The following is a 27647-nucleotide window of genomic DNA, read 5'->3' as shown; positions in this document are numbered from 1 at the left end:
CACATAGTTTTGTACATACACCGACAAAAACAGTAAATTCCAGATTTTTGAAATGATAAATATATTTAATTGTCGTCAACGATATTGAAAACTATCGATACTCTCCATCCCTGGCTTTGCAACGCGTGGCGGTGAAACGTGTAAAATTTTGTTACAAATTTTGCAACAATTTCGCCAAATTAACCGCAAAAATAAGTTGTTTTTGTTCGAAGATCAATTGACAGCTGCATATGTGCTGGCACAGGTGTTGAACTGAACTGGAAAAGGTGTCAAAAGCGAGCGAAGAGATTGTTCACACAACACTCTCACACAACCACACGCACGCACGCACATACACGTAGAATTTTGTGTTGTGCTGCCAGACAGTAGTAAAGTGCAGGAGAAAAGCAGAAGTAAAAGCAAAAGCAGCGACGTCTAAGTTGGCTTAGACGTTGAAACGACAAAAGCAAATTAATCACAAATTGAAAGGCAGGGCTGTCTCCTTTACCCCCTTTGTATTGCTTTCATATTCCAACCGTTCTACTGCTCTCGGTGGCAATCGACGACGCAAGTCAAACGCGTTTTTGTGTGAGTGCAGCAAAAGCAGAAGCAGGGCGAAAGTGTGTCGGTGCCGTCGTCGTCGTCGACGTCGCAGTTAGTGTGTGTTATTGTGAGTGCTAAGCAGCACAGCCAGCGCAGAGGCGAAAAGTGAAATTTTCCACTCGAAAAGCGATTTGCTCGAAACCTCAAAAGGCATCAGCAATGGCCGCGCAGGAGAATACGGAAATTTCAACAAAATTCTCAACACTCAATGTGAATGCCGTGGAATTTGTGCCCAGCTTTAATTACAGCAGCGCTGCCAGCGCAGCGGCTGTTGCAGCGGCTGCAGCGCAAGCGCCGCCGACTACACAGCAACAACAACAGCAGCAGCAGACAACGCCAGTGGATAATGCTGTTGCGCCTGGAAGTGAATCAGTGCCGGCATCTGGTAGTGCCACACCTGCAACAACGCCCGATTCCACAGGCAGTGCTGGTTCCACAAATGCACTAAACGCCGGTGGTGGTGGAGGCGGAGTAGGAACGGGTACGGTCGAGGGTACGGGTACGGCAGCACCATCATCGGCGGCCGCCTCAAATTCGGCATCACCAGCGCTAGGCTCGCCCGTTACCACGCCTTCGACAGCGGCAGCAGCACCAATTGAGCATATAAATGTGGCGGACAAAATAACGGCAAACAATGGTAAATATAAAAGAAAAACACACACATATGCCCATATAAACAGATTTAGTTAAAGTGTGAGTGTATGCGTGTGTATGTGCTTATTTGTGTGAGTGAGTGGGCGCCCTGGGGGTAGTTTAGAGCAAATGTCGGGCGCATTGAACCTTTGCATTGTGACGTCACGTGTACCGTCCTTTGTATTTATTAGCAGCCCTACAAACTCTACTTTGCTAACTGTTTTTGTTGTTGATAAGCTCTTATATATGTATGCTTGTATGTACGTATATAAAAACAAAAGCAAAACATAAAAGTGCAAATATGCTTAGGTTATCGGTATATCGCATAACATAACCTCAATTGTTGTTGCGGTAACGAGCGCCCCAGTGTATGAGTGAGTATGTGGGTGTGTGAGTGATTGAGTAAGTGTGGGTATGTGCTAGCAGGTGTGAATGCGTGTCTATTGTGCTCTTGTTAATGGTATTTTTTGCAAAATATGAATTGCACTTTGCGTGCTGCTTAATGCTGCTAACCCATTCACACACGCCTGCAACACAACGCATCTATGAGATGCAGCAGCTGTTCATGTTGTGAACTGCCATTTATCGTGTTCGTTCTAGTGGTGCGCAAAATTTATTTGCAGGCACGAATGCAGTAATTTAGTGTTTCATAATTATTGTTGATAGGCTTTATCTAATATCTAATATTGTTAGTTAATTAAAATTGCGCCGCCCTTCAATTAATTAATTACAAATTTTTTATAATAATTTTTCTTAGCTCAAGAGAAAGTAAAATAAAATATTCAGTGTTTCATATATTTATAACTCTGACTTGAATAGGTTCCTGCAAGGTTTTTTTGTTTAGTTATTTTCATTTTTTTATATGATTTAATCTGTATTATTTATTATATTATATTTCATCTTGTGTTCTTTATTTTTCGATTTTACTAAGTATTTTTACTTTTAAATAAGTTATGTTGTTTTGCTATAAAAGTCTGTAACCGTTCTGTTGCGCATCTCTGCTGCAGCATTTTCTGTGTTTTGACACGTTTACGTTTTTCGTTTGTCTTTATTGTCGCCTGCTGCTTTCGTATCGGCATTCGCTCGTTGATGAGCGATTCAAATTGGTTCTGGTTGGATTTGCAAGTGGCGAATGTGTGCTCACTCGTCACATGGCTCCAGCATGTTGCTTGATGCAGCCCTGGTTTGGGACCATTGTGTCGTTGCTAAGCACAACAGGCTTGTATGTTGTTGTTATCGTTGTAAGCAGCTGCGCGCGCTGTTAGCCGAAATTACAGTTGGCGTTGGTTGTTGTTGGTGTGTGCGTGCCACTCGCTTTGCACCTTGCTTGCGGTTTGAACCGCTTTCAACTTGATTATGAATTTTAGTCGGCTGCTTGCAGCAGCGCCAGCACCAGCAACAGCGTCGATCCAACTGAGCGAGCGAACGCCCCAGCTCGTAATGAATTTTGTTGTGTGCTTGGCATTCGCTTTGCTTTTAGCTACTTTTACATTTCCGCGCTGAACGGTCGGTCGTGTCAACGTGTGCGCATGTTCGTTTGTTGATTCCGTTCGAATTTGATTTATTTTAATTTATATTTTTGTTATTAATTTGATTTTGCTAAAATGTTGCGAAAAGGCAACGGCGCCACTCAACACATGAAGAAAAGTTAGTAACGGTTAATGGGGCTGCGCGCGCATTGGCGTCTCTAAACAAGGCCATAACCTAGGGCTACCAGATTTCACCAGTTTCAACTGAAAGCGTCTAGTTGTGTCTCAAAAAAAAAAAAAAAACTCATTCTGTTTGCTTGTGACCTGCCACACTCTTCCTTCTTGGCGGCCCCAGAAGTTGTAGCCTGCAATAGAAATTGAGCGCGTGGCGTATTTGTCAATCGTGACACGAACGCAAATTGAAACATACAATCAATATATTGTTTAATATATTGTGAAATCGCCAAACCTGAACAAGTATTCTCCTTTCAATATACGCACGTTAATGCACGTTTAAGCAAGCACTACAACCAAATATTATGACTCATGCTTTCAAACGAGGGTGTTAACAATGCATGCCCGCCATATCTTGTCAATTTCACAACAACAACAACAGCACAAAGCCAAAGATAACAATAAACTAGGGCTGCAGGAAATACGAAAATATGAATATGTTCTGTATCTTGTCTGTGTGTATGCCACTTTTGCTCCAATTTATAAAGGTGTAATTTCAATATGCGAAATCCCACATTTATTTAATGTTCTTAAAACAGGATAATTAATCGAATATTTATATGCAGACGGAAACTTGTTAAACTAGAAAGACACTCTTGGATGTTAACCTTTTATTATTTTTTTGAATATTTGACAAACCCATTAAGTAAATATTGCTCCTAATTGTTTATACTTTTATTAAAACTAGATCTTTCAGTTATCTGCTCACTTATCTTGCATATTGAATCACTTGCACATAAAAATATCTACATTTATTGTACATTTGTACATATTGATTGTTATAATAATATTCTATATGCATTACAGAAACGGATCCCGCTGATAGCTGGGATGTGGAAGATGATCCTATCATTACGCCTGACGAGGAGGAAATCGATGATGTTGAATTCGTTGAGGGTGAAGCCACGCCGAAGGTCTCAAAGAAAAAGATAATCAAAGTGGAGGAGAACAGAAGCAAACGCGAGCATGTGAATGTGGTTTTCATTGGTCATGTTGGTAGGTCCCGAATTAGCCAAAAATTATGGAATTATTATAACAATCTTTACTTGCTTTTCAGATGCTGGGAAATCAACTATTGGCGGCCAGATCATGTCGCTGACGGGCATGGTGGACAAGCGCACATTGGAGAAATATGAACGAGAGGCGCGAGAGAAATCGCGCGAGAGTTGGTATTTGTCTTGGGCGTTGGACACAAATCAGGAGGAGCGCGACAAGGGCAAGACCGTGGAAGTGGGTCGGGCCTTTTTCGAAACAGATCGCAAGCATTTTACCATCTTGGATGCACCTGGTCACAAGAGTTTTGTCCCAAACATGATTGGTGGAGCGGCGCAGGCGGATTTGGCTGTGCTCGTTATTTCCGCGCGAAAAGGTGAATTTGAGACGGGCTTCGATCGTGGTGGACAGACGAGAGAGCATGCCATGTTGGCCAAAACGGCTGGCGTTAAGCATTTGGTTGTGCTCGTGAATAAGATGGATGACCCAACCGTTAATTGGGATCAGGGACGCTACAACGAATGCAAAGACAAGATACTACCATACCTCAAGAAGCTCGGCTTCAATCCAGCCAAGGATTTAACCTTTATGCCTTGTTCCGGACTCAGCGGCTATGGCCTCAAGGATCAAATACCAGAAACATTGTGCCCCTGGTATAGGGGGCCTGCCTTCATACCCTTTATCGATGAGTTGCCCTCGCTAAACCGCAATCAGGATGGCCCCTTCATTATGCCCATTGTAGATAAATATAAGGATATGGGCACCGTTGTCATGGGCAAAGTTGAATCCGGCTGCGCGCGCAAGGGTCAAAATTTGCTAGTTATGCCCAATAGGGTAAGGAATAGATGGAAATAATTGAAGATCCTTTACTAACTGTATATGTATTACAGACGCAAGTGGCTGTTGATCAACTGTTTTCAGATGACTATGAGGTGACCTCTGTAGGGCCCGGCGAGAATGTCAAAATCAAGCTGAAAGTAGGTTTACCCATTACTAAATTAGTGCTCTAATCAAAACTAATCAAACTACTTCCAACTCTTGTAGGGCATCGAGGAAGAAGATGTTTCGCCTGGTTTTGTGCTCTGTGATGCCGCCAACCCAATTAAGACAGGCAAAATCTTCGATGCTCAGGTCGTTATATTGGAACACAAATCAATTATCTGTGCGGGCTATTCAGCTGTCATGCACATACACTGCGCTGCCGAGGAAGTTACGGTCAAGGTGCGATCTCGTTCCACATTTTATATATTATATTCTTTTAGTTCCTATAGTAATATATCTCTAATATTTTATCTCTATCTCGGTTATAGGCACTCATCTGTTTGGTAGACAAAAAGACTGGTGAGAAATCAAAAACACGTCCACGATTTGTTAAACAGGATCAGGTCGCAATAATGCGCATCGAATGCTACGGCATGATTTGCCTAGAACAATTTAAGCTGTTCCCACAAATGGGACGTTTTACGCTGCGAGATGAAAGTGAGTGACTAATTGATAAATCCCAAAGTTACATATCATTTATATATAAATACTTCTATTCGGTTTTAGATAAAACAATCGCTATTGGCAAGGTACTCAAGGTGATCGAATAAATTGAGCCAAGCTAAGTTTCGAACGCCCGCCTTTTTTCACTGCGGCTTTACAGCAAAACACCTTTTTATGTATGCCAGACGAATCGGATGAGATAAGATGAATTGAGATGAGATGCCAATGCCAACGCCTACGCCACGCTTTCTACAGTTTTAATTTCATACACAATTATTATGTAACCTAACAACAATAGCAATTGAGATAATGGTTAGAGCAAAGATTTATATAGCAAGTATCTAAAAGAAAACAAGGAGGAATAGTTTGGCACACGCAGTTATCAACACAGAGAGAGAGACACACAGAGGATGAGCAACGGAGCAACAGAAATGCATTATATGAATATATATTTATATATATTAATATAAACTATGTTATGTATAACTAAAAGAAACATGCAAATGTACTAATTATTTATATGTACAGTTATTTGTCGGATTTACGTTTGTTTCGACTTGGCAAAAAAGAAACTGAAAACTCAAGGAAATTGAGCAGCAGACATCGCTTTATTAACTTGTAAACTTTTAAGCAGACATTCATGAATTTTTTAAAACACAAACATAAGAAGAATGAATAACTAAAGAGCTGCAAGCTAAACAATTTTTATATTTATACAAACAGAAATATTAAGAAAAAATATAAGCATTAAATAGTTGCCAATTCCTCAGCTCCCACTTAAAAAGAAAAAAAAAATTTTTTTTTTCTATAGTTTTGAAATTATGTAAATGGCTTTTTTGTTATACTACGAAGTACACTTTATTAATTAATTTTTTCTCTTTAATACATATAAGTTTTTAAGCTCAAAATGAAACTGCAAAAAACCGAGAAATCATCCTTTTCATTACTTAACTATTTGTTAATTTTAAATGCTAAACTGTTGTTCAGAATATTCTTTCGATTTTAGCTTTTTTAAAATTTAGTTAATTGAAGGCAAGCGCAAAGCAAGAACCCCAAACACGAAAACGAAATAAAAAAAATGCCTTTTTGCTCCCAATATGCAAATAAATATTCAATTGTATTTTTATTTAGCTATATATGATCTATAATTTTGGATGTAATCAGGACCAAGAGAAGGTTTCAGCTCTCATCGATTATATATTTCTTCTTGAGTTTCCCCGATTCTTTTCATTTTTCTTTTTTACAGTTTTTTAAGCTTGCTTTATTTTTTTATGACATATTTCATTAAAGATTTGAATTGAAAAGTTGTTACCATATACTAATTAATTATATAACGAAACCATAACTTAGTTGAACGATCGCCCGTATTTGAGTTAATTCAATTAACTTAGAAATATATATACATATATATATATATATATATATATATATATTTATATATATATATATATATATTTATATATATACATATATTTGAAACCTGCTTTTTAACGCTTACCGCGCTTTCTATTTAAACACATGGGCGAACAAATGAAATAAAAATGAAAATACGATTGTTAAAAATCTCTCCGACAGTTATACATGATAATATTTAAAATGTTTTTCAACAAAAAACAAAACTCGTAACTAAAAAATAAATGATTATATAAAGAAAACGAAAACAACTATGCAACTGATAAATAAATATATATAAAATTGTATGAAGTATAGATACAAAAAGATAAAAAAAAAAAAACAAAAACGAAATAATAGAAATTATATAGAAAAAACGGGAATATTTATACAACATTGAATGTATTATTATTATACATGTCTGTATACATATTTAAAGACAAACAAATAAGATCCGTATAAATTTGAACATTTTTTATCAATAAAAAGCAAAACGAGAAAAAATAAAAACAAAACAAAAACGAACCAACATTAAACGATTTATAAATTATGAAAAAAAAAAAAAAAAAAATGTATTTATAATGCTGTAAAAACTCTTTTAAATATTGTTGCGTACAATATTATTTTTAATATATTTAGGAGTTTATTCAAAGTTGTAATTTCAAATTATAGAGCTAATGCTTTTTTTTCTACCAATAATCAAAGAAAACTATCGATAGGCTGACTGAAAAGAACTGATAAATGCTTTTGAACTAGTTCAGTAGATTTAGATCAAGCAACGGTTATTGAGGTTTGCAGTTTTTGTCTTGATAAAAAAAGAAACAGCAAAGAAGTTCAACATTGCATTAAAAAATAGATCATAATTCTTTTTATATTTTTCACTGCTGGAGCGCATGGGTCTTTAATTCGCAACACATTATACATATATCATTTTATGGATGGCTTATTAAATTACAAGGTAACTAAAAATCGATTCGATTTATTTATTTTCATTGCTTGTTGGATTAATTAAAACATATAAATTCATTGCATTATTTATAAACAAATAACAGTATTAACAACATACAGTATTACAGAATTAATGCCTGTTTCTTCTGCATCTGCGAGATGTTTGTACAAATGGCTGTGAATATCGCACCAATAACTGGAGAATTGGAGTCTGTTCAACAATCGGCTTGCACCGACTTTTTGGCCAACAGCGGTGTAATGGGCTGATCGCGCCTGTTCGCCGGCTCCTGGCGCTTCGCCTCCTTATCGCCATACAGGTCAAGGTCGCGTCCATAGTACCAAACGAGCCAGTCAAACACGACGCCAATGAACGTGAAGACTACAAAAAGATGGAGAAGAAGGATAACCAACAGACCTTACGGCATTAATTTTACTTACAGCAGGACAAAAAGTTGATGGAATAACGGAATCTCGTTTGATCGTATAGCTGACAATTGCCTTTGCCATGACAGGTCTTCGTCCACACCAGGCAGGTGGAGTCGATGATGCGACCGAATATAATTGGACCCGGAATCAAGGCAAATAAGCTGATCATCATCAAGGCCAAGCCCTGGGCAAATGATTTGTCCTCGGGCGCAACGGTACGATAGTTGATCAGCACGTTGCCAATGCGACCGGAGCTGCCGAACCAGTTCACAATAATGGAAGTTATGGAAAATATCCAAAAGACCGTATCGCATCCTTTCATGCAGACGCCTGGACGCAGCACCAGATCAGCAACTGCTCGCTTGCTGCGCCTCAATACATTCTCCACAAGTTCCTCAGAATTATCATCGCTAAGCAGCGGCACGTCATCCCCATGTATATCCAGATCCGTGCTATCTATGAGCGTCATCTCCGTAGTGCCATCGCCCAGTACCAAACGCTCTGCGGCTTTGCCATACGGCTCCATAGGAACAGCCGAGAGTTTGTCTTTGATGCAGGCGCATGTATCGTACAGTTTGGTATCTGCATTCCAGCTGGTGCAGCCCGCATGGCAGGGCGAGAAGTAGGTGGTGTCGCTCGCTTCATGGCAGACTGGTGAAAAATTAACGCCCTCGCAGGAGCAGTTTGCATTGCAGTTGCTGGTCAAATTGAGGCTGTTAAAAGACGAAGATTATACATATACTATGTGCGAGTTTAAAGTTGTGTGGTCGGTGTGACGTCACAGGTGATGAAAATTTGTATTAGGTGGCAGCACTTCCTGCAACTAAGGTTAAATATTCTGATTGGCAGTACAGAATAAAAATTAATATAATGTGGTTGTGAAGTAGCGTCGTCGACGCGTCGTATGATATTTTTATTTTCGATTATGGATTTATATCGGTAATTTTATTTTATTAATTTATTAACTACTTCGGCCGTTGATTAATCGAATTTCTATGAAACAACACACGACGACATTGGCATATGATCGCGACCAGGTGGCAACTATTGTTAAGGCTGAGCTTAGAAAGTGGGCAGAATGGCAAATTAAAGTAAACAAACAAGATGGCGGAATGCGAAAGTGCGAAAATTGTGAGCAAATGTTGCAAATTAACACTAACTATGAAAATATAGTTAAAATAAATAAGTGCGGTAATAAAGATAATATGACTTACTTGTCAATATGAGTTGTTGAAAAGGAATCGGGGCAATACAAGAATGCATAAGAGATTTGACCTGAAAAAGCGCAATAGAGGAGAAATGGAATTGAAGAATGTAATTTACATATATATAACATACATATGTGTATATAACATATGTGTATATATAAATTCATTGCTTTCAACTAACCGCATATGTAAATAATGCCCACAACGACATTCCACATTAGAACCTTGCTAATTGATGGCTTCTTCTTGGATAAGACAAGGCCAGAGGCAAAGAGGCCAATGACCATGCCCAGAATGGACACAGGACCAACGACAATTGTGGCACTCTGTGCCGCTTTATGGAACACAACCTCCATATACTTTGTTAAGAAGGTCATGAAGCCCGTTGCACCCAGTATATAAAAGACGCCCGATGAGATGTTAAAGATGAGGAGCTTATTACGCAGTAGACGCATTAGAGCACGTGGAAAATCCTTCAGCTTGGGTAGATCAGCATTGGCGCCAGCTCCAATGTTATCTAAGGCGGCAATCGAGGACACGCGACTGCTCAAGGAAAATCCTTCCTCTCTCTTCAGCTCCTCGTGACGAAGGGCGTGGGGCAAATGTGAACTACGATTTGCCTCACTCGTTTTCTTTGGCAGCTGCTTGGGAAAGAGACCAATCAGACCGGAGAAGACGCACATCAAAGTGCCCAGGATAACCCAGCCAAGCCACCAGGCGCCCAGCCAGCGTGGATCCTTGCTGTCAATCAAAGGCGTCTTCCTAGGGTCAATGAAGGTGTTCAATGAAATGTATCCTAAAATTGTACAGAGATTAGTCAGCACTCTAACGATAATGGAACTATGTAAAGCTCACCAAAGAAGAAACCAAAGACGGGCCCAATCATGCGAAGCGACATGGCCACCGCCAACATTAATGGCGTATTCGTTCGCTTGGTATTATCGTCTAGGTACGTTTGACCCAGAGCATAGTACAGGGTATTACCCACGCCCAGTACAAACTGTGAGAAGAAGATGAGCACCAAGGGCACATACGTAAACAGACTATCGCAATTGTCAGCCGCCTTGCCTACGCCACAGAGCTGCTCTGGCTTGCTCTTCGAGGAGCTGGCATTCTATATAGAAGATATATTTTTATTGATAAAGATTAAGTCAATCCAGAGGTTTCGTCTTACCACAGCTGTATAGCTGACATTGAGCGAACTATTCAACAGACTATCCTGATATTCCTGTGTTAACTGCAATACTTCATCGCCAGCTCCATAGATAAAGTGCGGTAGTACCAAAATGAAACAGGATATGCCACAGAGCACAATGCCCCAGGCGATCCAGCGTGGACGATTGCGCTGGCCACCGATATAGGATAGGATCAGTGACAGCAATATCTGTGATATTTCATTGCCACTTAGCACAATGCCTGCGAGGAATGGCGCAGTTTGGGTAAGTAAGTGATAACCATATCATAATAGTAAGTTTTTAGCGTATTTGATTGATTGAGTGACTAATGATCTAAAGAAAATGCTTAGCGTTCTAAATTTTGAGCTTGAACTTTTTAAAATGGATTATTGGCCAGAAGTAGAGTCGGTTTGCTCTCTCATGCCTATAACATTTACTTTACTAAATCCATTATATTATAGGGTATACTTTCAAGAACGTAGTAGGAAATGCATTACTAAACTCCAAGTTAAATACTTGACTTGAAAACACTCAAGTTGTTTATATTTTGTGTTATACACAGTTATATTTTATGCGCTTATTTATATATATATATATTATTGATCGTTGTAAATAGCGGAAACATTCAAATTTTGAGTCACAATCATGTCCATCAATCAAAGTGTTATGCTCACCCGTCGTCTGGCTAGGTATTTTGAAGCGTTTTTCCAGTGTGGTCAACGTGACAATGAAATACATGTAGGACATGGCCTGAATGGTGCCCAGTAGACCATAGACGCCCATGAACGCTTTGGTTGTGGCGTATTTCTGCAGCCAGCTGGGATGCCATTTGCCCAATCCACACAAATAGTGTCCCGGGGGCAAATGTTGCTTCCTTAGCTCCGACATGGCTCCGGGTTCAAGTTTAAAGTGGTTGTAATTGATTGTCTGCTGTGTTCAATGGTCACTGCACATGAGCATGTCGTGCTGATAAGATTAATATGAATGCGAATTTATACCTCGGAACTGGAAAAATGTTTACATAGAATACCCAGAAGAAGAGAGAGAGAGAGTAAGAGTAAGAGATAAAGAGAGTTAGTGGGTGAAAATGATCGAAGAAAATATTAAGAGACAGTAGGGAGAGGAGAAGGATTTAAGAGGGGTAAAGAGCCTAAGAGAGAAATAAAAGCTTAGCTATAGACAAAGAAAGAGAAATATATAGATTACGTCGGGTTCATAGTACAAATCCTACTCAAATCAATATCATAAAAAACAATTTAAAATATTCTCCATTTTCTATTTATAAGTGTGTAGGTATTATACATATTTGTCACAACACATATTTGTTATGGATTGACCTTGTTTTGCTTAAAATACTTAATTAATCGTGACTCCATCTGAAATTCGGCTCATAAACTGCGAAATCGAATGATATAGGAATTCTAGGTACAACTATTGATTAGACTGGGCGTCTACCTATTCCTATTCAAGATCATATTATGCCCGCCACCGCTCTATTGATTAGATAAGCCCTACCATAATATTTGGTCAGTTTCCTTCTATCACGACCTATAAACGGATCTTTTAATTCTCTTCTTTTATGCTCTTAAAATATGCCAGGTAATGCTGAGAGAGCGAACTTGCATAGGAATTATGTAGCGCTAGTCGATAGTCGAAAAATGCCCTTCTGGGTTATACGAGACTCTAGAGTTATATAGAGTTTATTTTGGTCTGGTCTGGTTGGACATTATCTTATCGTTAGGTATTAACAAATCGTTGATTGCCTGCCTAGTCGATTGTATAATACCCTGTTAAAGTATATAAATAGCACAAATATTATGGTACGAATAGACTGATTTTTAATTGGTTATAGAGATGTATATTAATATCTTAAAGTTAACAATTTTAGATCTTATGATTTTTGGTTGTTTTTTGTTGTTTTTTTTTTTTTTTTTTTTTCATTATTTTTCATTGTGGTTAGTTTGTTTTCATACACGAAATTATCAATTCTCGAAAGTTACTTTTCTCTTTTTCTTATCTCCCGCTGATTGGAAAATCTTAACAATAGAGTATGTAAACAATAATAATTCTTGGTATTGACTAAATTACTGAGTGTTAAGCTACCAACAACGAGCCCAAATTTGAAAAAAAGCAAATAAATTACTTTTTCATAAGATCTATTTATACTTTATCTATACACAAAAGAAAAGCATTGAATATAAATATAAAAAAAATTATTACGCACTATATAAGTTCGACCAAAGGATTTAAAAACAATAGTCGGCCCATAGAACGAGACATATTTAATCCATGTATAATCGAATTTGCAAATATTAATAAAAAACCCTTGACTCTATCCCTCTTCCTCGCACTAATTGTGTGTTAGACAAACAGACGAATGACAATTGCAGCCATAAATGCAACTAAACCTGCACAAATAGATATAGTTCCATATCAGATAATACCAGTCGTTCAAACAACAAATCAATTGAACACAAAGAGGTCGGTCGGTCGAGCTATCGGTCAGCGTTTATTTTTCGAAGAAACATTCGACATATGTACGTATGAACTCTGTTTTATGTGACGATGAGGAGAGGTGAAGAGTATTCAAGGCCTTCTTTAAATAAATTTATCAATTGTTTTTTATACAAAGATAATAGAGCTTCAAAATTTACTCTACTTTAGATTTATATTAGAAGGAAGTCTTTCATAAATTATTTTGCCTAATTAAGATATTGCTTTTTACTTCACGGCAATTAGAATAAAGGTTGATAGGGGTTAACAAGGGTTAATTATTAATTGAGTTCAAGAATATTTCGAAAGATATGAAAACAATTTTTACGATTTCTAGTTATATGGTTCATTTTTTGGATATTCATTGATTGAATAATACTAGGAGTAAGATATTAAAAATTTATTTATTTATTTATTTTTTTTTTTTTCAAAGAAGGGATCCAAAATACTGCTCAACTTTTTTTTATTAAATTAATTTTATAATCGGAATTTGCGTACAATTTTCTCAGCTTATAACAATAATTCAAAATATGTTAAATCAAACTAAAATGCAGGACATTTAACGAATATTGCACTATTTTTGACGGCTTCGTTAAGATTAGTCGCCAAGTATATTAAGAAAGGTAATGAATATTTCACATTTTGATTTATTCATTCTTCACTATATATTTACATTTTATCAGGAGACGTCTGAAATTATGATTAAACTTATCGGCACTCGAAATTATTATTAATTAATTATTATTCAGTTCAGTTAAGTTCCATAGAGAACGATTGTTGTAATCAGATGCGAGGATCGCGGATAGTTATCATTGCGGGAGAGAGAGACGGAGCGAATAAAGACGTTTAGAACCGTGCCGCCGCGTGTCGCGTATCAAACTGACGACTAGAAATACGAAATAATTGTGTTGGCCTGGCCCAACTACAGTCGCTGAAGGCGAAGCTCCGATAATTGTGGCTCGATAATGCGGATAATAAAATAACATTATCAGCAAATATATAGAGTGGACTGCGAATATATTATCAGACCCATTTTACGTTACCTTATGTTACGTTACTCATGCGCCACGTGAATTTCTAATCCATCTGAGCAGCTCGGCCATGATCTCTCACCCACTCTCTGTCTCTTTCAGTGTGAGACCTGCATGTGGACCATAACAATAATGCAATAATAAACAATAACAAATGCGACAATGACACTATTACTATTAATATAGTTTACAATCCACGCTTCAGCCCCTTGATCAGAGCAATCAAAGCAAGCCTGCCTGCCTGCCTGCCTGTCTTTATCTTAATCTATGTCTCTCTCCCTTTCGTCCCATTGTGATTGGATTTGTAAGTGAATTAGCATAGAGTATAGAATGTAGAATTCAGAATCTTCTCTACAAATGTGCGTCAATCAGGCGAGATATGCTACAACAGTTCAGTATCTTTCTAGGTAAAAAATTTTGTCCGTACTCTTTCATTCTTAAAAGAAATAATGAATTACAAAATATAAATCTTTGTATAGAACAATATTTGTAAAATTTATTTTTTATTGAAAAAATTACGAAAATAATATTTAGTTTATATTATTAAATTAATTAAAATATTTGGATTCATTCAATGAGACTTTACAAATGGATTCGGATCGTTGCCGTTCGGAAGTTGGTTATTTTGTCCCATATTGAAGAATATGGATATGCCGAAGACCAACATTACTAACAATATGGCGACAGTAAAGAGCGTCTGTGTGAGGGCAGGTGTTAGATATACCTCGCATAGCCAACAGGGCTTGGGTATATAGTCGGGATCCGTCGCCGTAACGTTATCTAAATTAATAAAATAAAATAAAAAATAAAAAGGAAATGCGTTAGATAATTTTAATTTAATAAATTTAATAAAAAATCAGAACAGAAATTTCGAACCTGTGTCACAAATCAAACTTACATATTCATCCAAATTACTATAACAAGAACCGCGAATCCATACATTTTTTTTTACAAATCATTAATCCAAGGTAGTGGAACATTTTAACGACTACACATATTTTTCTATCGATAAAATCTATTATTTTATATACTAAGGAGGCATATCGATAAAAATTGATTATCGGACATAATTTGTATATTTCAATTCCCTTAAACAACTAGTTACTTTATTTGCTTCTATTACTTTGCTTTACCGATAAATATATCGGATCGAGTTCAATGTGATTTGATAGGCTTCTGTGCGCGTATAATATTACTCTATGAACCCCTTATACTTTTCCCCAAAATAAAATATTCACAGAAATAGAAATACCAGGATATCCATTTGTTTACTTACCAGCTACAATAACATCCATGCTGAGTGATTGCAGGCTGACGCGACCCCCTTTCTTGGAATACGCGTTTAGGGATTGGCAACAGAAACTAAATTTGTTGCTATAGAACAGTAGGTCTCTGGGCATATGCGTTACATTGCGAAAAATTAAGGTGTATATGCGCCAATTACCAACAACAGGCAACAATATTAGCCGAAGATTTCCCGCTGTCGTGTTTATGAGAAGGGCGACGCCGTTTCTTATATTCTTTGGATCCCGCAGTACAATGTCAAACTTCACCTCCTCGGTCATACGAATGTACTGCCGTCTGTAGTAAACGGAAACGCCAGTGGAGTATTCCTCGGCATAGACAATCGTGCTCAAAGTAATGATGGCCTTCGGATGTCGAAAAACCATTACCGCTGTAGTCTGGTTCTCAGCACCCGCTATCGGTTCACTACGGCTGATGTTCGATGGCATTTGCGACTTGGTTTGCATTTGTGGCTTTGCAATCGGCTGCTCGGCTAGCGTGCTTTCCTTCGCTTGATCTGTTCTACGTATGCGTCGCTCGATCTCCTCTGTCGGCTCCCCATGTGCTGTGTAGATCTGGACAAGCTGGCAGGCCGTTAGGTTGGAGGCCACGGTCTCCATAAACTTATCTGTGGAGCACCAATAAATTTATATCATAAGCGAAAGTTGATTAGCTCAAGAGAATAACTAGCTCAGGAGCGGAACAATGAAATGAGCTATCTACTATTGAACTATTGAACTATTGAGCAGCAAGTCAACCCATTCGAGTGATTATTTGTTAATTTTTGATTACAATACGAATTTAGCTATAGTAAAATGGTAATTGAGTAGTACAATTGTAATTCAGTTCTATTGAACCAGTTCAGTTAGTTCTACTTACCGTGTTCGGTTAGATTTTGAGTCTGGAAATTGTAGGCATATATGTGACCCTTCTTGCAAGGCAGATGCAACATTTTGTCTCTTTCGCTCCAGACCAGTTCCTGATTGTGCTCGGCCAAGAGCGTTCCAAGCGCTGCCATTGGCTTGCGAATCTTGCTGTAGTACGTACGTGGCTCCTCTTTACGCAGATAGGCAAAGCAGTCAGGCTGCAGGCAGCTCAGATTCTTCGCGGTAAGCTTAAAGCGAGATACACAGAAAGAGAGAGAGAGAGAGAAAAGTAGGCTGCAAGTGAGATGGACTGTGAACTAATCCTTTGTGACCTACCAGCGGCGCAAAGTAGGCAATCAACATGTGATCCTTGAGCAACGGCCGCACACGAGCAGCGAATTTCTTCGACTTGATTGTGTGGAAGATGTTGCGTGGCTCCGTTCTGTATGAGGCAAGGATATTCCATATAAAATGTTTATATTGCAGCGTTGCCAGACTTACAATTTAGCGCCCCAGATCACGACGGGCGGAGTCGAAGGTAATAACTGAGCTCCAGCCTCCATGGCAGCCATCAAAAATATTACTTTTACAATTAGTATTGTTTTCATAATGAATTATTAAAAAAGCAAAAGAAGAGATTTTTACTATATTTCAATCTTAAATTCCTTTATTGGAAACTGATTCTGCTAATACAAAACTAGAGCAAAGCTTGCTTTGAGTCATTTTCGAAGTTACCTTGAGTACAACAAATAAAGCTTCGAATTTGTTGAAATAGGCCTGGACACATTTTGTAGCCTGCAACATATTAAGCTCAAATGTTGCCATCAATAGCAGTTCGAGTGTCCCGCAACATATTTGAGAAAATGTTGCCAGCAGCATGAGTATCACTTCGAATGTTGCTTGAATGCGCGACTGCTGCTTAGGGATATGTCGAATGTTGCCCAGATCAATTCGAGTGGCTGGCCACATGTTGCTAGTGCGTAAGCAATAAAGTTGGGTACCACCCGAATAGGAATTGAAATGTAATCAAGTGGCGATAAGATAAACCCGAATGCTTATCAGAGCTAACAGGGAGCAGGGGCAAGGTGTAGTATAGTTATGCCACCTGCATTTCGGTACTCTCACCTGCGCAGTTAGTCGCCCATTGACAATTGCTTCGAATAGTCGCGCGAATATGAAACGAATTAACTCCAAAGCTAAATAAAACAATTACATATAAAAACGAATCATTTGAATCATTCAATCATCGAATTTCGAATAGTGTAACTGAAAATGGTGCAGAATACGCGCAGCTCCGACTTATCGCAGATTGCCGTCAATGCCAACAATATACCCGATGGTGCGTGAATGATAAGGAATGAATATATAGCTATACGATATTATATACATACATGTGTTTCCTCTGCAGACAGCGTTGATTGCGGCATCAAGGGTCTGGGCTGGTGTCGCGGCCCCGCCTGCCAGAAATACGCCCGCCTGCGCACCTTCACCATTGTCCTGCTCTGCTCGGGGCTGCTGCAAGGCGCCTGCGAGCTCTACTTCCGTGTCTCGGCCAAGCAGGCGGCCTTCCAGTACGGCTACAATCCTCTGTTAGTCGGTGAGTAAGCCAAACTTATCAAGAAATACATACACATACATACACACATTTATATGTGTATGACAGTTGGCAAGAGTCAGCCGAAGCTGCTCGCTGTTGGCCTCAATGCGCGTTTGTTCGAACTTCGAATGTTGCTAAGCTTTTCCAGCCACCAAGTGCGAGCGAGAGGGCATGCAGAACAGAGAGCAAACTTATCAGTTTTTGCGATATTGTTTATGATTTTGGCTATGTGTATATGTGTGTGTGTGTGTGTGTGCGAGTGTGTGTCATCACAGATACAAGTGGCCAACAACTGGGCTAGATTTCATACCGTGTAATCACAACAATTGGACTATTTTTTACACAATTTATGGGACTACGATACAGCCCAGCGGGGCCAGTAAAAACCCATGGCTAGCTCCACTATTTATAGCTCGTGTTATTTACAAAAATATGTTTCAGCCAAGTTGACTTTAAACTACATTGCCTACATATAGATATTGCAATTTAATAATGGATTAGAGACATACATTTAAGTATTTGTCATCAGCAGCATTGCAAATATGTTGGCAATAACTGTGACGTCATCGGACCCTATAAAATTGTCCAAATTTTGTGAATATCAATTTCGTATGCTTCATTGATAAGAGACTGGTCAATAAGACATATTTAAATTATACGAAAAGGGGAGCATATTAAGGCTTTGACAACCAAAATAGACTTTTGTTTGATCCTAAAATTTTGGTAATCAAATTAAAAACTATTTTAAGAATTGAAAATACAGATCTTAGCTTTGGTCAGATTCAAAGTTTATACCAACTATTAGCTAAAAATCTAATTTAATCCGATGCCAATACGTTTCAGTTATAATTCTAAAGTTTCATTAGGTATTAATGTAACTGATTCATCCTAGACAAAGGGATATAAGGATTGATAATTATTCTACTCAAAGGTATATAAGTACACATTTGTATATTTCAATATCACGTTCTTTACTTGAGATATTTAGAGTTAGAGATTTAATATTGGAAATTTTAACTCATTTCTTGAATATTAAGAATAAAATCAAATTGTATTCAATAAAATACTGCAAAATAGAATAGAATAAGGATAAAATAAAATAAGTCTAGATATAAGATGTATGAATATATATATGTATATATATTTATAGTAGCTTACAGATCGACTCACTAGTTAAGGATTAGAGCTGAATGCGCTATTTTATTTATCTATAACTGAAAGCTCATTTATTTTATTTTAGAGTCTAGTTTATATTAAATAGTTCCATAAGAGAACTGCAAAATTGACTAAAAAGGCTGCTGGGATTGATCGAGCTGGTAATTAATTTTACTTAATTTGTATGCTGGTTCTATTTCCAAGTCTTTCATTATTATTTTTGTACCGTACTTAAGTTATATTACATCAAAATAATCTCTCTGCAGATTGGCTTCTGGTCAGCAGTGGGCTATTCCAGGCGGTGTTTGCCTTGGCCTTTGCCTACTGGGCGGACGTCTACCATCCGATCAAGTGGCTGGTGGGCACGCTGATGCTGCAGTCGGTGGCCTGTGTGATTACAGTGATACCCGCTATAATGAACTTGTGAGTAAATAGAATATCTGAATGTAGCTCTGGAGTTGATGCAAACCTATTTCTCTCTTCTCGCTGCTCAGTGCTAATGGCGTCAAGTCGGAGGATGCTCTGGTGGATGCGAATCTCTGCACCACCTCGCTGGCCCAGTTCCAGAGGCTGACGCTGACCGAGGTGCAGAGCAGCACCCTGACGCTGGCGATGCTGTTCGTGCTGCAGCTGGCCTTGGGCATGGGCTCGCTCGCTTTCTACACGGTGGGCGTCAGCTACATCGACGACAACTCGCTCTCGCAGGACAGTCCGGCGGTGATTGCGGTTGTGCTCGCTGCTCGACCCCTTGGCCAGCAGGTGGGCTCGTTCCTCGTGCTGGGCGTGGGCCTGACCCATGTGGGCTGGTGGCTGGGCTGGATTGTGCTCGCGCCGCTGATCTTTGTGGGCGCCGTGCTGCTGGGGCTCTTTCCCAAGCGCCTGCCCAAGACGGTGATCCATCAGGCGGCACAGCGCATCATTGAGCAGTCGAACATGAGGAGCTTTGGCAGCCAGTTCTCGACCTACCTCGACGACTCGGACTTCTGGCCATCGCTGAAGCGCTTGTTCAACAATCGCCTGCTCATGTTCAACCTGTTGAGCATCATGTTCCTGCAGAGCGGCGTCCTCAACTATGGCCTGCAGGAGGAGAGCTATCTGCAGAGCCGCTTCTTTCTGCCCTTCAACGAGCAGGACGGGCTCACGCAGGAGTGGCGGGCGGCCTTCGTCTCGTACTTCCTGCGGCCGCCCGTTATGGCTGTGGGCATGCTCATCGCCGGCCTGATCATATCGAAGGCGAAACTCTCGGCGCGCACCATCACGGGCATCAACATCTCCCTGGCGATCCATCTGGTCGTCATCTATGTGGCCTACGTCTTCATCAGCTGCGACGTGGGGGCCATTGCGGGCGTCGTGGGGGGCAAGCTCACGCAGCCGTATTGCGCCAGCCAGTGCCTCTGCACGCCCACCGCCTTCATGCCCGTCTGCCCGGAGAACAGCAGCATCACCTACTTCTCGCCCTGCTATGCGGGCTGCACCAAGCGCAGCACCATCAACAGCTTCGAGCTCTACGAGGGCTGCTCCTGCCTCGGCGATCAGTCGCTCAACTCGGGCGGCACTTCGCGTGCCACGCCCGGCGCCTGCAGCGCCAACAGCTGCGAGAAGACCATCATAATCTTCCAGATATTGAGCATATCCGCTGCCTTCCTGCTGGGCATGTCTATCATTGGCAAGACTCTGATCACACTGCGAGCTGTTCTGCCACAGGACAAGGCCTTGGCCTTGGCCTTTGAGGTGATGCTTGTGGGACTCTTCGCCTATGTGCCCGTGCATCTCAGCTACGATCTGGTCACACGTAAGTTCTGAGAGCGAATGGCAAGCTTTCCTTTGATATCCTCTATCCTCTTGACTGTTTGATTGACTGTGATTGATTTGGTATTACAGGCACCACCTGTGTCTATTGGGCGCCCAACTACGAGCGCTGTCTCCTGCGCGAGACGCCTAAGCACGGCAATATTCTGGACATACTGACCGCTTCCTTGATACTGGCCAGCGTGCTCTTCGACATTCTGGTTTACATCTTTGCGAAGGGCCTCAATCTCTACAACTGCAAGGTGACGGACAACAACTACACGCCCTCGCTATATGCGCCCGTGCCGCACGAGGATTCGGCTGCGGCCCGTGGAGGCAGTCCGACGATGACGACGACAACTGTGGCCTCTGGCTCGCCCATGCAACGTCGCGATGCTCCGCAGGAGGCAGTTGTCGAGCCACGTCGAATGGAAGCCAGTGTCTACAGGCAACCCAGCTCGTTGACCGATTCATCAGGCACCCAAAGCATTGTAGAGCCAAATGGTACAGGAGTGACCTATGCCCAGGTCATCTTTCCGCCGGACAAACGCAAGCGAGATGATGGCAACACGAGTCCCAAGCGTCTGGCTGTGCCTGCGAATGTGCCACTACATCATCTCTCCGAAGCGGATGTTCGCGCACAGCTGGGCACACTCAAGTCCTTCAATGCAGCCCAGCCAGCCGTTCAAAATACGGATGTGATTGAAGAGCAACCTTTGCCTGGCTACCAAGAAGCGGTTACTCCGGCTGCCAGGCCCCAGAGCCCAGAGACAGACTTCTAAACGGGACGATCAAATATTTTCCCTTTTTGATTTCTAGCAAATAGTATTTTATATGTATACTCTTCATGAGTTACTCGCGCTTTTATTTTGTTTTACCATTTACATTTAATTATTTATAGCATTAATCTATATATGTAATCTTTATATAAACATCCGCTATTTAATTTTATGGTTGACTGCTAAAAGCTGAGGTCCCAGTGATTTCAAAATGATTTGGTTTTCGAATAACGGCTAAAATTTAGAAAAGTTACAGTATATACACCCAAAGTATTCTATTTTCAGTTATGCCCAACGGTTTACAGCTGACCTGGTTAGGCCATACTATCCTAATCCCAAAGGATCAGGTCCTTGTACACTTTGCATTTCAACGGTCCACAAATATGTATGCCTTCTCTGTCAGCAGCCTTCTTTAAAGTTCTGCAGGGTTGTGCCAGCAACAGCTGCTACTTTACAGTAGCCATTTAACAGTCCGATCGGCTGTTATTGCTTAACAGCAGCCTTAATTGATTGCCGCTAGCGAGTATGCAACGACATTTTTGAATTTGGAGACGGTTGACCCTGGCGGATATGCAACATATTTTTTTTGCAGCTGTAACAGCTACCTTCTGCTCATTTATGTTCGCCTGGTATTTCTGCGGAATTTTAATTCGGGTTGTTTCGAAAGGTCAGCCCTCGCGGGTATGCAACGAAATCGTGAATTTGGAGACACTTGGCCCTGGAGGATATGCAATGAAAATTTTTGTAGCGTTGCCACAGTTCGTTTTATTATTACTTGTTGGTCCACTGTATAGCCCCAATTTGGCTCTACGGTGTGCAGATTTGGGGAATATGCGCAAAATCAAACTATTACTTGTTGGTCGTTTCTTTTGACCTGGCGTTTTGAAAAACTTTACGTTATATTTAACGAAATGGCTTTTATTTAGAATGCTTTCTAAAAGCTGTTCACACTTTTAAAACATTCCCAGCCAACATTCTTTCCCCCAATCAACTGAATTCCATTAAGTCCCACACCCAATAAAAAGATTTCTACTTAATTTTTTTCTTTGTATTTTTTGTTGTTTTATTATAATTGTATTTCCATTATTTTTATTTAAATATAGTTGGTATTTGCATTTGATTTACTTGTTTTAATCTTTTGTTTTTGTATTTATCACTTACAAACTAATTAATAAATTAATAGTTAGACTTAGAAATGAGGACTTAAGCGCGTAAAAATTAATCATGGGTAGCATAAAAATAAAAATTAGTTTAAAAACATAAAACATCCAGAAATAATAAAAAAAGGAAAATCAAAAAATACTTTTTCTATAGTGTGTGGATGGCTGATCTGCAAGCCGATATAGTGTACCATAACAGCTGATATATGTGCGAGTATGCAGCGCAACGTAAACGCCCAAGTTTTATCCTTCAGTTAGGGTATATATATATGCATATATATGTATATTTGTATAGCTTGGCTTGGTTTATTTTCTTTTGGAATAAAGCTGGCAGCCGACCTTAGACAAATCGAGTCTCCGCAGGTGGCCAGTGTTGCAAGTGTTGCAAAATGCCAGACAGATAAAACTTGTGGGTGTACGTTGCGCTATTTCCCTCTCTCTCTTTCTGCCTCTATCTTTCTGTAATTTTCTTTCTTCTCATTAGTTTTGATTGCTTTTGCAGTTTTTAGCTAATTTAATGCTCTTTTCTGTATGTGCGAGAGAGAGAGAGAGAGAGAGAGAGATAGAAATAGTGTATGTCTGTGTATGTGTGTGTTTGATTAACAGAAATCTTACAACAGATTTGATTTATACAAAAATTCGAAAATTAATATTAATTATTAAACTAAATATTTGCATAACAATTAAAATAGGACGACTTTTGCTTAATATTTAATACATTCTTTTTAAATCTTCTTTCATTGTTTTAGCTTTTCATTTCTGCTGAGTAGGGTGTATTTAATTTAGTAGGGCTGTTCACTTTTGAAGTGATTTTTTGTTGTTGCTTGAATTTTTGTGTTTTTTCTTTTTTGTTTTCTGCATTTGCATTTAGCTTTTAATGAGTTTTTTTTCGCTCTTTTCAAAAGTTGCACATATTTTATATATATTTAATATATTTACAATAATTTTCTTTCTGTTTTGTTTTTTGATTCTATAATTTTCGTGAGCAAAAAAGAAGAATTTGACAAAACATATTCTAATAGATATAACTACAACGATTTTTTTCTACGTATGTTTTTTCTCGTGTATTTTTATTTAAATTTTCTTTTCTTTTTTGCCTTTAATAAATTGAAACATGCACATTTATGATTTTTTATATTTTTTTTTTTTAGATAATTTGCATTTTTTTAAATTAAATAATTAAAAATTATAAAAATAGCAGATTGTTGTTTTACATATATATATATATATATATATATATATATATATATATATATATATATATATATATATATATATATATATATATATATATATATATATATATATATATATATATCTTTTACTGCTGCTGCTGCTACCGTTGACAAGTAAATTTCTTTAAATGTATTTTTTTTTTTGTGTTAAGCGCTTGCTTCGGATATTTTCTTGCTTGCTTTTTACAATTTACAATGCACAATGCAAATTATCACATATTTTGTTTTCTTTATTTTCCTCCTTTTTCGCATTCCTGTCATCTCTATCTTTATCTTTCTCTACCCATGCACATTGCGCGGCTCAAATTCTACTTTTTACAATATTTAAGTATTTCTTTGAAGCCAATTCAAATTTTATTATTTTTATAATTTTTTCCTCAGCTTAGAATGATTTGCATTTAGTTTATATTTATTTACTTTTTTTTTTTTTTGTGTTTGCTTTTGTTTTTTGCACAACTTTTGTCGAGCGTTAAATAACATAAAACAGTGTATTCAATAAACAAAATGAAAAATTTTAAAAAATGGGAAAACAAATAAATAAGATTTTCATCTTTTGTTTTTCTCTCTGTGGCGCAGCAGCGCTCTGTTAAATAAAGAATGAAAACACTCTGCGAAAGCCGACGTTAACAGTTGGCCAGCCGCAGCCATAGGCTGTTAACGCAGTCTATTCATCTAACAATGTCTGTCTATGAATGTGTGTGTTGTGTGTATGTGTTTGGATGATTTTGTGTGAAGGTATGTGTGTTAAACAAATATCACAATCGAGAAATTAACAAAATGGCGGCTGCAGCAGCGCTACCAGCAGCCGCAGTCGCAGTCGCAGCTAACAGCACAAAACGTTAACAGCAGAGCTTCTCCTCTTGCTCTTCTCTCTCTTTTTGTTACTCACTTGCATTTGCTCACTCTGCTCTCTATTTGTTTTGAGCTTTTGTTTGTAATACTTTTGGTTTTTGGTCTGCTTTTGTTGTTGTTGGTGGTGTTGCTGTTGTTGCTGCTGCTGTAACTGCTGCTGTTGCTGCTACTGCTGGAAGGGGGGCGGGGGCTGCTAACGTTTAACTTCGTCTCGGGCGACAAAGTTTTTTGTTGTATTATTACTTCGACATTCCAGTGCCCCTGGACAGTGGGCCACAATAATAAAATTACGATTAAAACAAACTAACAAACAGCTTAGGACATCGGTCCATTTGTGCTGATGGCTGCGACGCCGCTGCCGCCGTTGGTCGCTGGCTGTGCTGCTTCGACGACTGTTGTGATGGCTGCGTCGATGCCGCTGCCGCTGTTGCTGTTGCTGCTGCTTCCGTTCTCTGTGCCGCTGCCATTGGCGATGATTGTGGACGGCGCTGTTGACGCCGCTGGGCTGGTGGCCGCTGCCGACGCCGGCGTCACTGCTGTCACTGCAACGGCTGCTGTTGCTGCCGGCGGCGCTGCCTGTATGGCGGGCGTTGCTGGCGGCGCTGCGACCGCTGCCGGCTGCTGACTACCAGCAATTTGTAGCTGCATCTGCAACTGCTGCAAGGTCTCCGGGGACATATTTGACTTGAGTATGTTATTCTCCAGCTCCAAATTGGAGATCTTGTCCATCAGCTCGGAGATGCGCTCTTTCAATACCTCCACCTCCTCGCGCACCGCTATCATCAGGTGCGACTTGACCAAGTCCTGCAATAAGAAGATTATGAAATTAGTAAAAGAAAATACAAATTAAATTTACGCTAAGTTTACATGGTTATAATTGCCTAAAATGTTAACTGTGCCGATCATCTATGTTAAATAACAGGGCCAGCTCGCTCTCGCTCTCTCTGCTGCTCATGCTGTGTTAACATAACCGGTTGCTGTTATTCTCCCTACAGTTATCGATAACAGAATCAACTTTGGCGCTAAGGTTCAATTTCTACAGAATGGCGACAAAATCAACGTAAAAACTCATTCATTATACCGCCTTTCATTGCTGTAGCGTGTTGCCACACAATACATATACATATATTTCGTTTTTATGACTAAATGTCAATGCCAGCAACATGCCACGCGTGTTGGCAATGCTCATGAAAATTTAATATGCCCATTATATGGTATGGTGGGCGTGGTTGGAGGCCATCTAAATACGACAGATTTTCAACGAAACAAACGACTGTCTCTGCCTGTTGCCAACTCGCTCACACCTTGACTGTGTGCTTGTGGCACGTGCAACACACCCCATGCAGCCAGGTGAGTGCGTTTTCTGTTTAATTTGAAATGTTTTTCCTTTTCTGCTGAAAATTACGTGTTCAAACTGCGACGAAATGTTGAATGTACAATATATATATATATATTCATATTCATATGTATATATTATATTTATATATATTAAATTCATTCATTTTCTTCAATGCACTTTTCTGCCACGTTGGCAGAAACGCGCGCGTTTCCAACGCGTTTCAAGCGCGTTTTTGCTTAGTCATAAAAGCAGAAAAAAAAGCTCATATGATTTATAGCTGGGTGACCTATGTGAAGGTGGGCGGCTTTCTAAGGGGCATGGTCAATGCGCTGTCGTCTCGCATGTTCTACAGCGATTTTTTTTTATTCTTTTGGACTGGGCTTTTTGCCAAGCGCTCGAATCTCAAGAAACGCGTCGAGTCTATAAATATTTGCACGTTTTTTCATTTGTTCACAAAATGCTTAATAAATGTATTTAAATAAATTTAAAAATTGATTTGTGTATGTAAATAAATAGCATGAATAACTGTGAAATTAAAAAAAAAATAAATATAGAAATAGAAATTATAAAATGATCATTTTTATGAACTATACTTTGTGAATCCCATTGCTTATATAAAAATGAGTTGATAAACGTATAAAAACAAGTCAAAAGCAAATAACAGAAACTGGTTCAAACTGAATTGAATAAGCAGACAAGTGTTAAAATAGGAGACAAAAAATATTCATATATTTTTTCACGCAAACATTTAATAAACAAATATATGCCAATAAATTAATTATGCACATATTATTATTTTTTGACTGAGAAGAATTAGATATTTGAAATCTTCTATTATGAAATATTTATTTTTTAACATAGTTATTTTCTTTACAAGAAAATTTTAAAAGTTAAATTCTAAAATATTTATTTTTTTTTTTTCAAATTTTTTTTCGTATATATATTTATATTCAAAATTCTATTCTCAAATTTGCAGGTAACACAAACCAGCCACAAGCAAGCCAAATGCATTTACCACACTCACACACACATACATACGCATGCACACACACAGCAGAGACAGAGTCAGACAAATAGAAATTGGTAGTCGGTCGGGTCGAGGTTCGTTTTTGGGGTTCATGCGTGTCGCTTTCTGAGGTAGACACCAAACGTTTCTGCTGCCGCTGCTGCTTCTTCTTTTTCTTCTACTACTTCTGCTTGTTGTTTTTGGTTGTTTTTTTTTTTCGAGTCTTTCGTTTATTTTTGCCTGCACTCAACGAAACTCAGAAAAAAAATACCACCAAATATGGCGTCGCTTCACTTGTTCCATGTGCTCTTTATTTTTGTTTTTAATAAATTTTAATTGTAAATTCTTTCTTTCTGACAAAATAATTATACTACTACATATATTAAGATATATCATCATATGTGAAAATACACCTACATATATACGTATATTATTCTACGACATGTTTGCCTTGAATGCGCGCAGCCTCAATTGAAATGAAAAAAATCTATGCACAAAAAATCAATAGAAAATGCAA

At 38.9% G+C, this 27647-nt stretch overlaps 5 protein-coding genes and 1 long non-coding RNA gene across 19 annotated transcripts in view; 2 read left to right on the top strand and 4 right to left on the bottom strand.

The window, feature by feature from the left end:
* The first annotated feature begins 54 nt into the window (after positions 1–54).
* On the top strand, positions 55–6504 carry eRF3 (eukaryotic translation release factor 3). Of its 2 annotated transcripts, none has more exons than XM_018002616.2 (7): positions 55–1219; positions 3726–3914; positions 3976–4745; positions 4802–4888; positions 4956–5132; positions 5222–5390; positions 5460–6504. In XM_018002616.2, exons 1-7 carry the CDS (start codon positions 742–744, stop codon positions 5501–5503), a joined length of 1914 nt encoding a protein of 637 aa, XP_017858105.1. In that variant the 5' UTR covers positions 55–741; the 3' UTR covers positions 5504–6504. The 2 variants fall into 2 exon arrangements, with proteins under 2 accessions (XP_017858105.1, XP_089319662.1); XM_089463536.1 differs by lacking the exon at positions 55–1219 and adding an exon at positions 2609–2862.
* Positions 1995–3286, bottom strand: LOC149269604 (uncharacterized). Its single transcript, XR_016268928.1, has 2 exons — positions 3154–3286; positions 1995–3049 (listed from the first exon to the last, which is right to left on the bottom strand). It is a non-coding gene; the product is annotated as an uncharacterized LOC149269604 (long non-coding RNA).
* Positions 6505–7751: 1247 nt separating the features above from the next.
* Oatp33Ea (Organic anion transporting polypeptide 33Ea) lies at positions 7752–14164 on the bottom strand. 3 transcript variants are annotated; one of them, XM_089463535.1, is made up of 8 exons: positions 14082–14164; positions 11220–11511; positions 10545–10786; positions 10226–10484; positions 9552–10166; positions 9377–9437; positions 8175–8875; positions 7752–8115 (listed from the first exon to the last, which is right to left on the bottom strand). In XM_089463535.1, exons 2-8 carry the CDS (start codon positions 11431–11433, stop codon positions 7952–7954), a joined length of 2256 nt encoding a protein of 751 aa, XP_089319661.1. In that variant the 5' UTR covers positions 11434–11511; positions 14082–14164; the 3' UTR covers positions 7752–7951. The 3 variants fall into 3 exon arrangements, with proteins under 3 accessions (XP_089319661.1, XP_089319659.1, XP_017858104.1); XM_089463533.1 differs by lacking the exon at positions 14082–14164 and adding an exon at positions 13712–14025; XM_018002615.2 differs by lacking the exon at positions 14082–14164 and adding an exon at positions 13712–14024 and having other exon boundaries at positions 11220–11550.
* Positions 10669–23675, top strand: Oatp33Eb (Organic anion transporting polypeptide 33Eb). Of its 3 annotated transcripts, none has more exons than XM_089463531.1 (5): positions 10677–10809; positions 17628–17816; positions 19238–19394; positions 19466–20763; positions 20853–23675. In XM_089463531.1, the coding sequence occupies exons 3-5, from the start codon at positions 19342–19344 to the stop codon at positions 21539–21541; spliced, it is 2040 nt and encodes a 679-aa protein (XP_089319657.1). In that variant the 5' UTR covers positions 10677–10809; positions 17628–17816; positions 19238–19341; the 3' UTR covers positions 21542–23675. The 3 variants fall into 3 exon arrangements, with proteins under 3 accessions (XP_089319658.1, XP_089319657.1, XP_017858103.1); XM_018002614.2 differs by lacking the exon at positions 10677–10809 and adding an exon at positions 17337–17558; XM_089463532.1 differs by lacking the exon at positions 17628–17816 and having other exon boundaries at positions 10669–10809.
* On the bottom strand, positions 14604–17019 carry LOC108610488 (uncharacterized). Its single transcript, XM_018002620.2, has 5 exons — positions 16721–17019; positions 16556–16661; positions 16233–16467; positions 15346–15981; positions 14604–14849 (listed from the first exon to the last, which is right to left on the bottom strand). The coding sequence occupies exons 1-5, from the start codon at positions 16825–16827 to the stop codon at positions 14641–14643; spliced, it is 1293 nt and encodes a 430-aa protein (XP_017858109.1). The 5' UTR covers positions 16828–17019; the 3' UTR covers positions 14604–14640.
* The window catches only part of bun (TSC22 domain family member bunched), a 135299-nt gene continuing 131090 nt past the window's right edge, over positions 23439–27647 (bottom strand). For all 9 annotated transcript variants that reach the window (XM_089463519.1, XM_089463530.1, XM_089463523.1 and 6 more), the window contains one exon: positions 23439–25589. In XM_089463519.1, coding sequence (XP_089319645.1) covers positions 25101–25589 — 489 coding nt within the window. In that variant the 3' untranslated portion in view covers positions 23439–25100. The remainder of the gene's footprint in view (positions 25590–27647) is intronic.

This window comes from Drosophila arizonae, chromosome 3 (assembly GCF_054131065.1).
Source record: "Drosophila arizonae isolate 15081-1271.41 chromosome 3, UAZ_ARI_1.0, whole genome shotgun sequence".
Taxonomy (NCBI): domain Eukaryota; kingdom Metazoa; phylum Arthropoda; class Insecta; order Diptera; family Drosophilidae; genus Drosophila; species Drosophila arizonae.
This window is presented reverse-complemented; position numbering and strand designations above follow the sequence as displayed.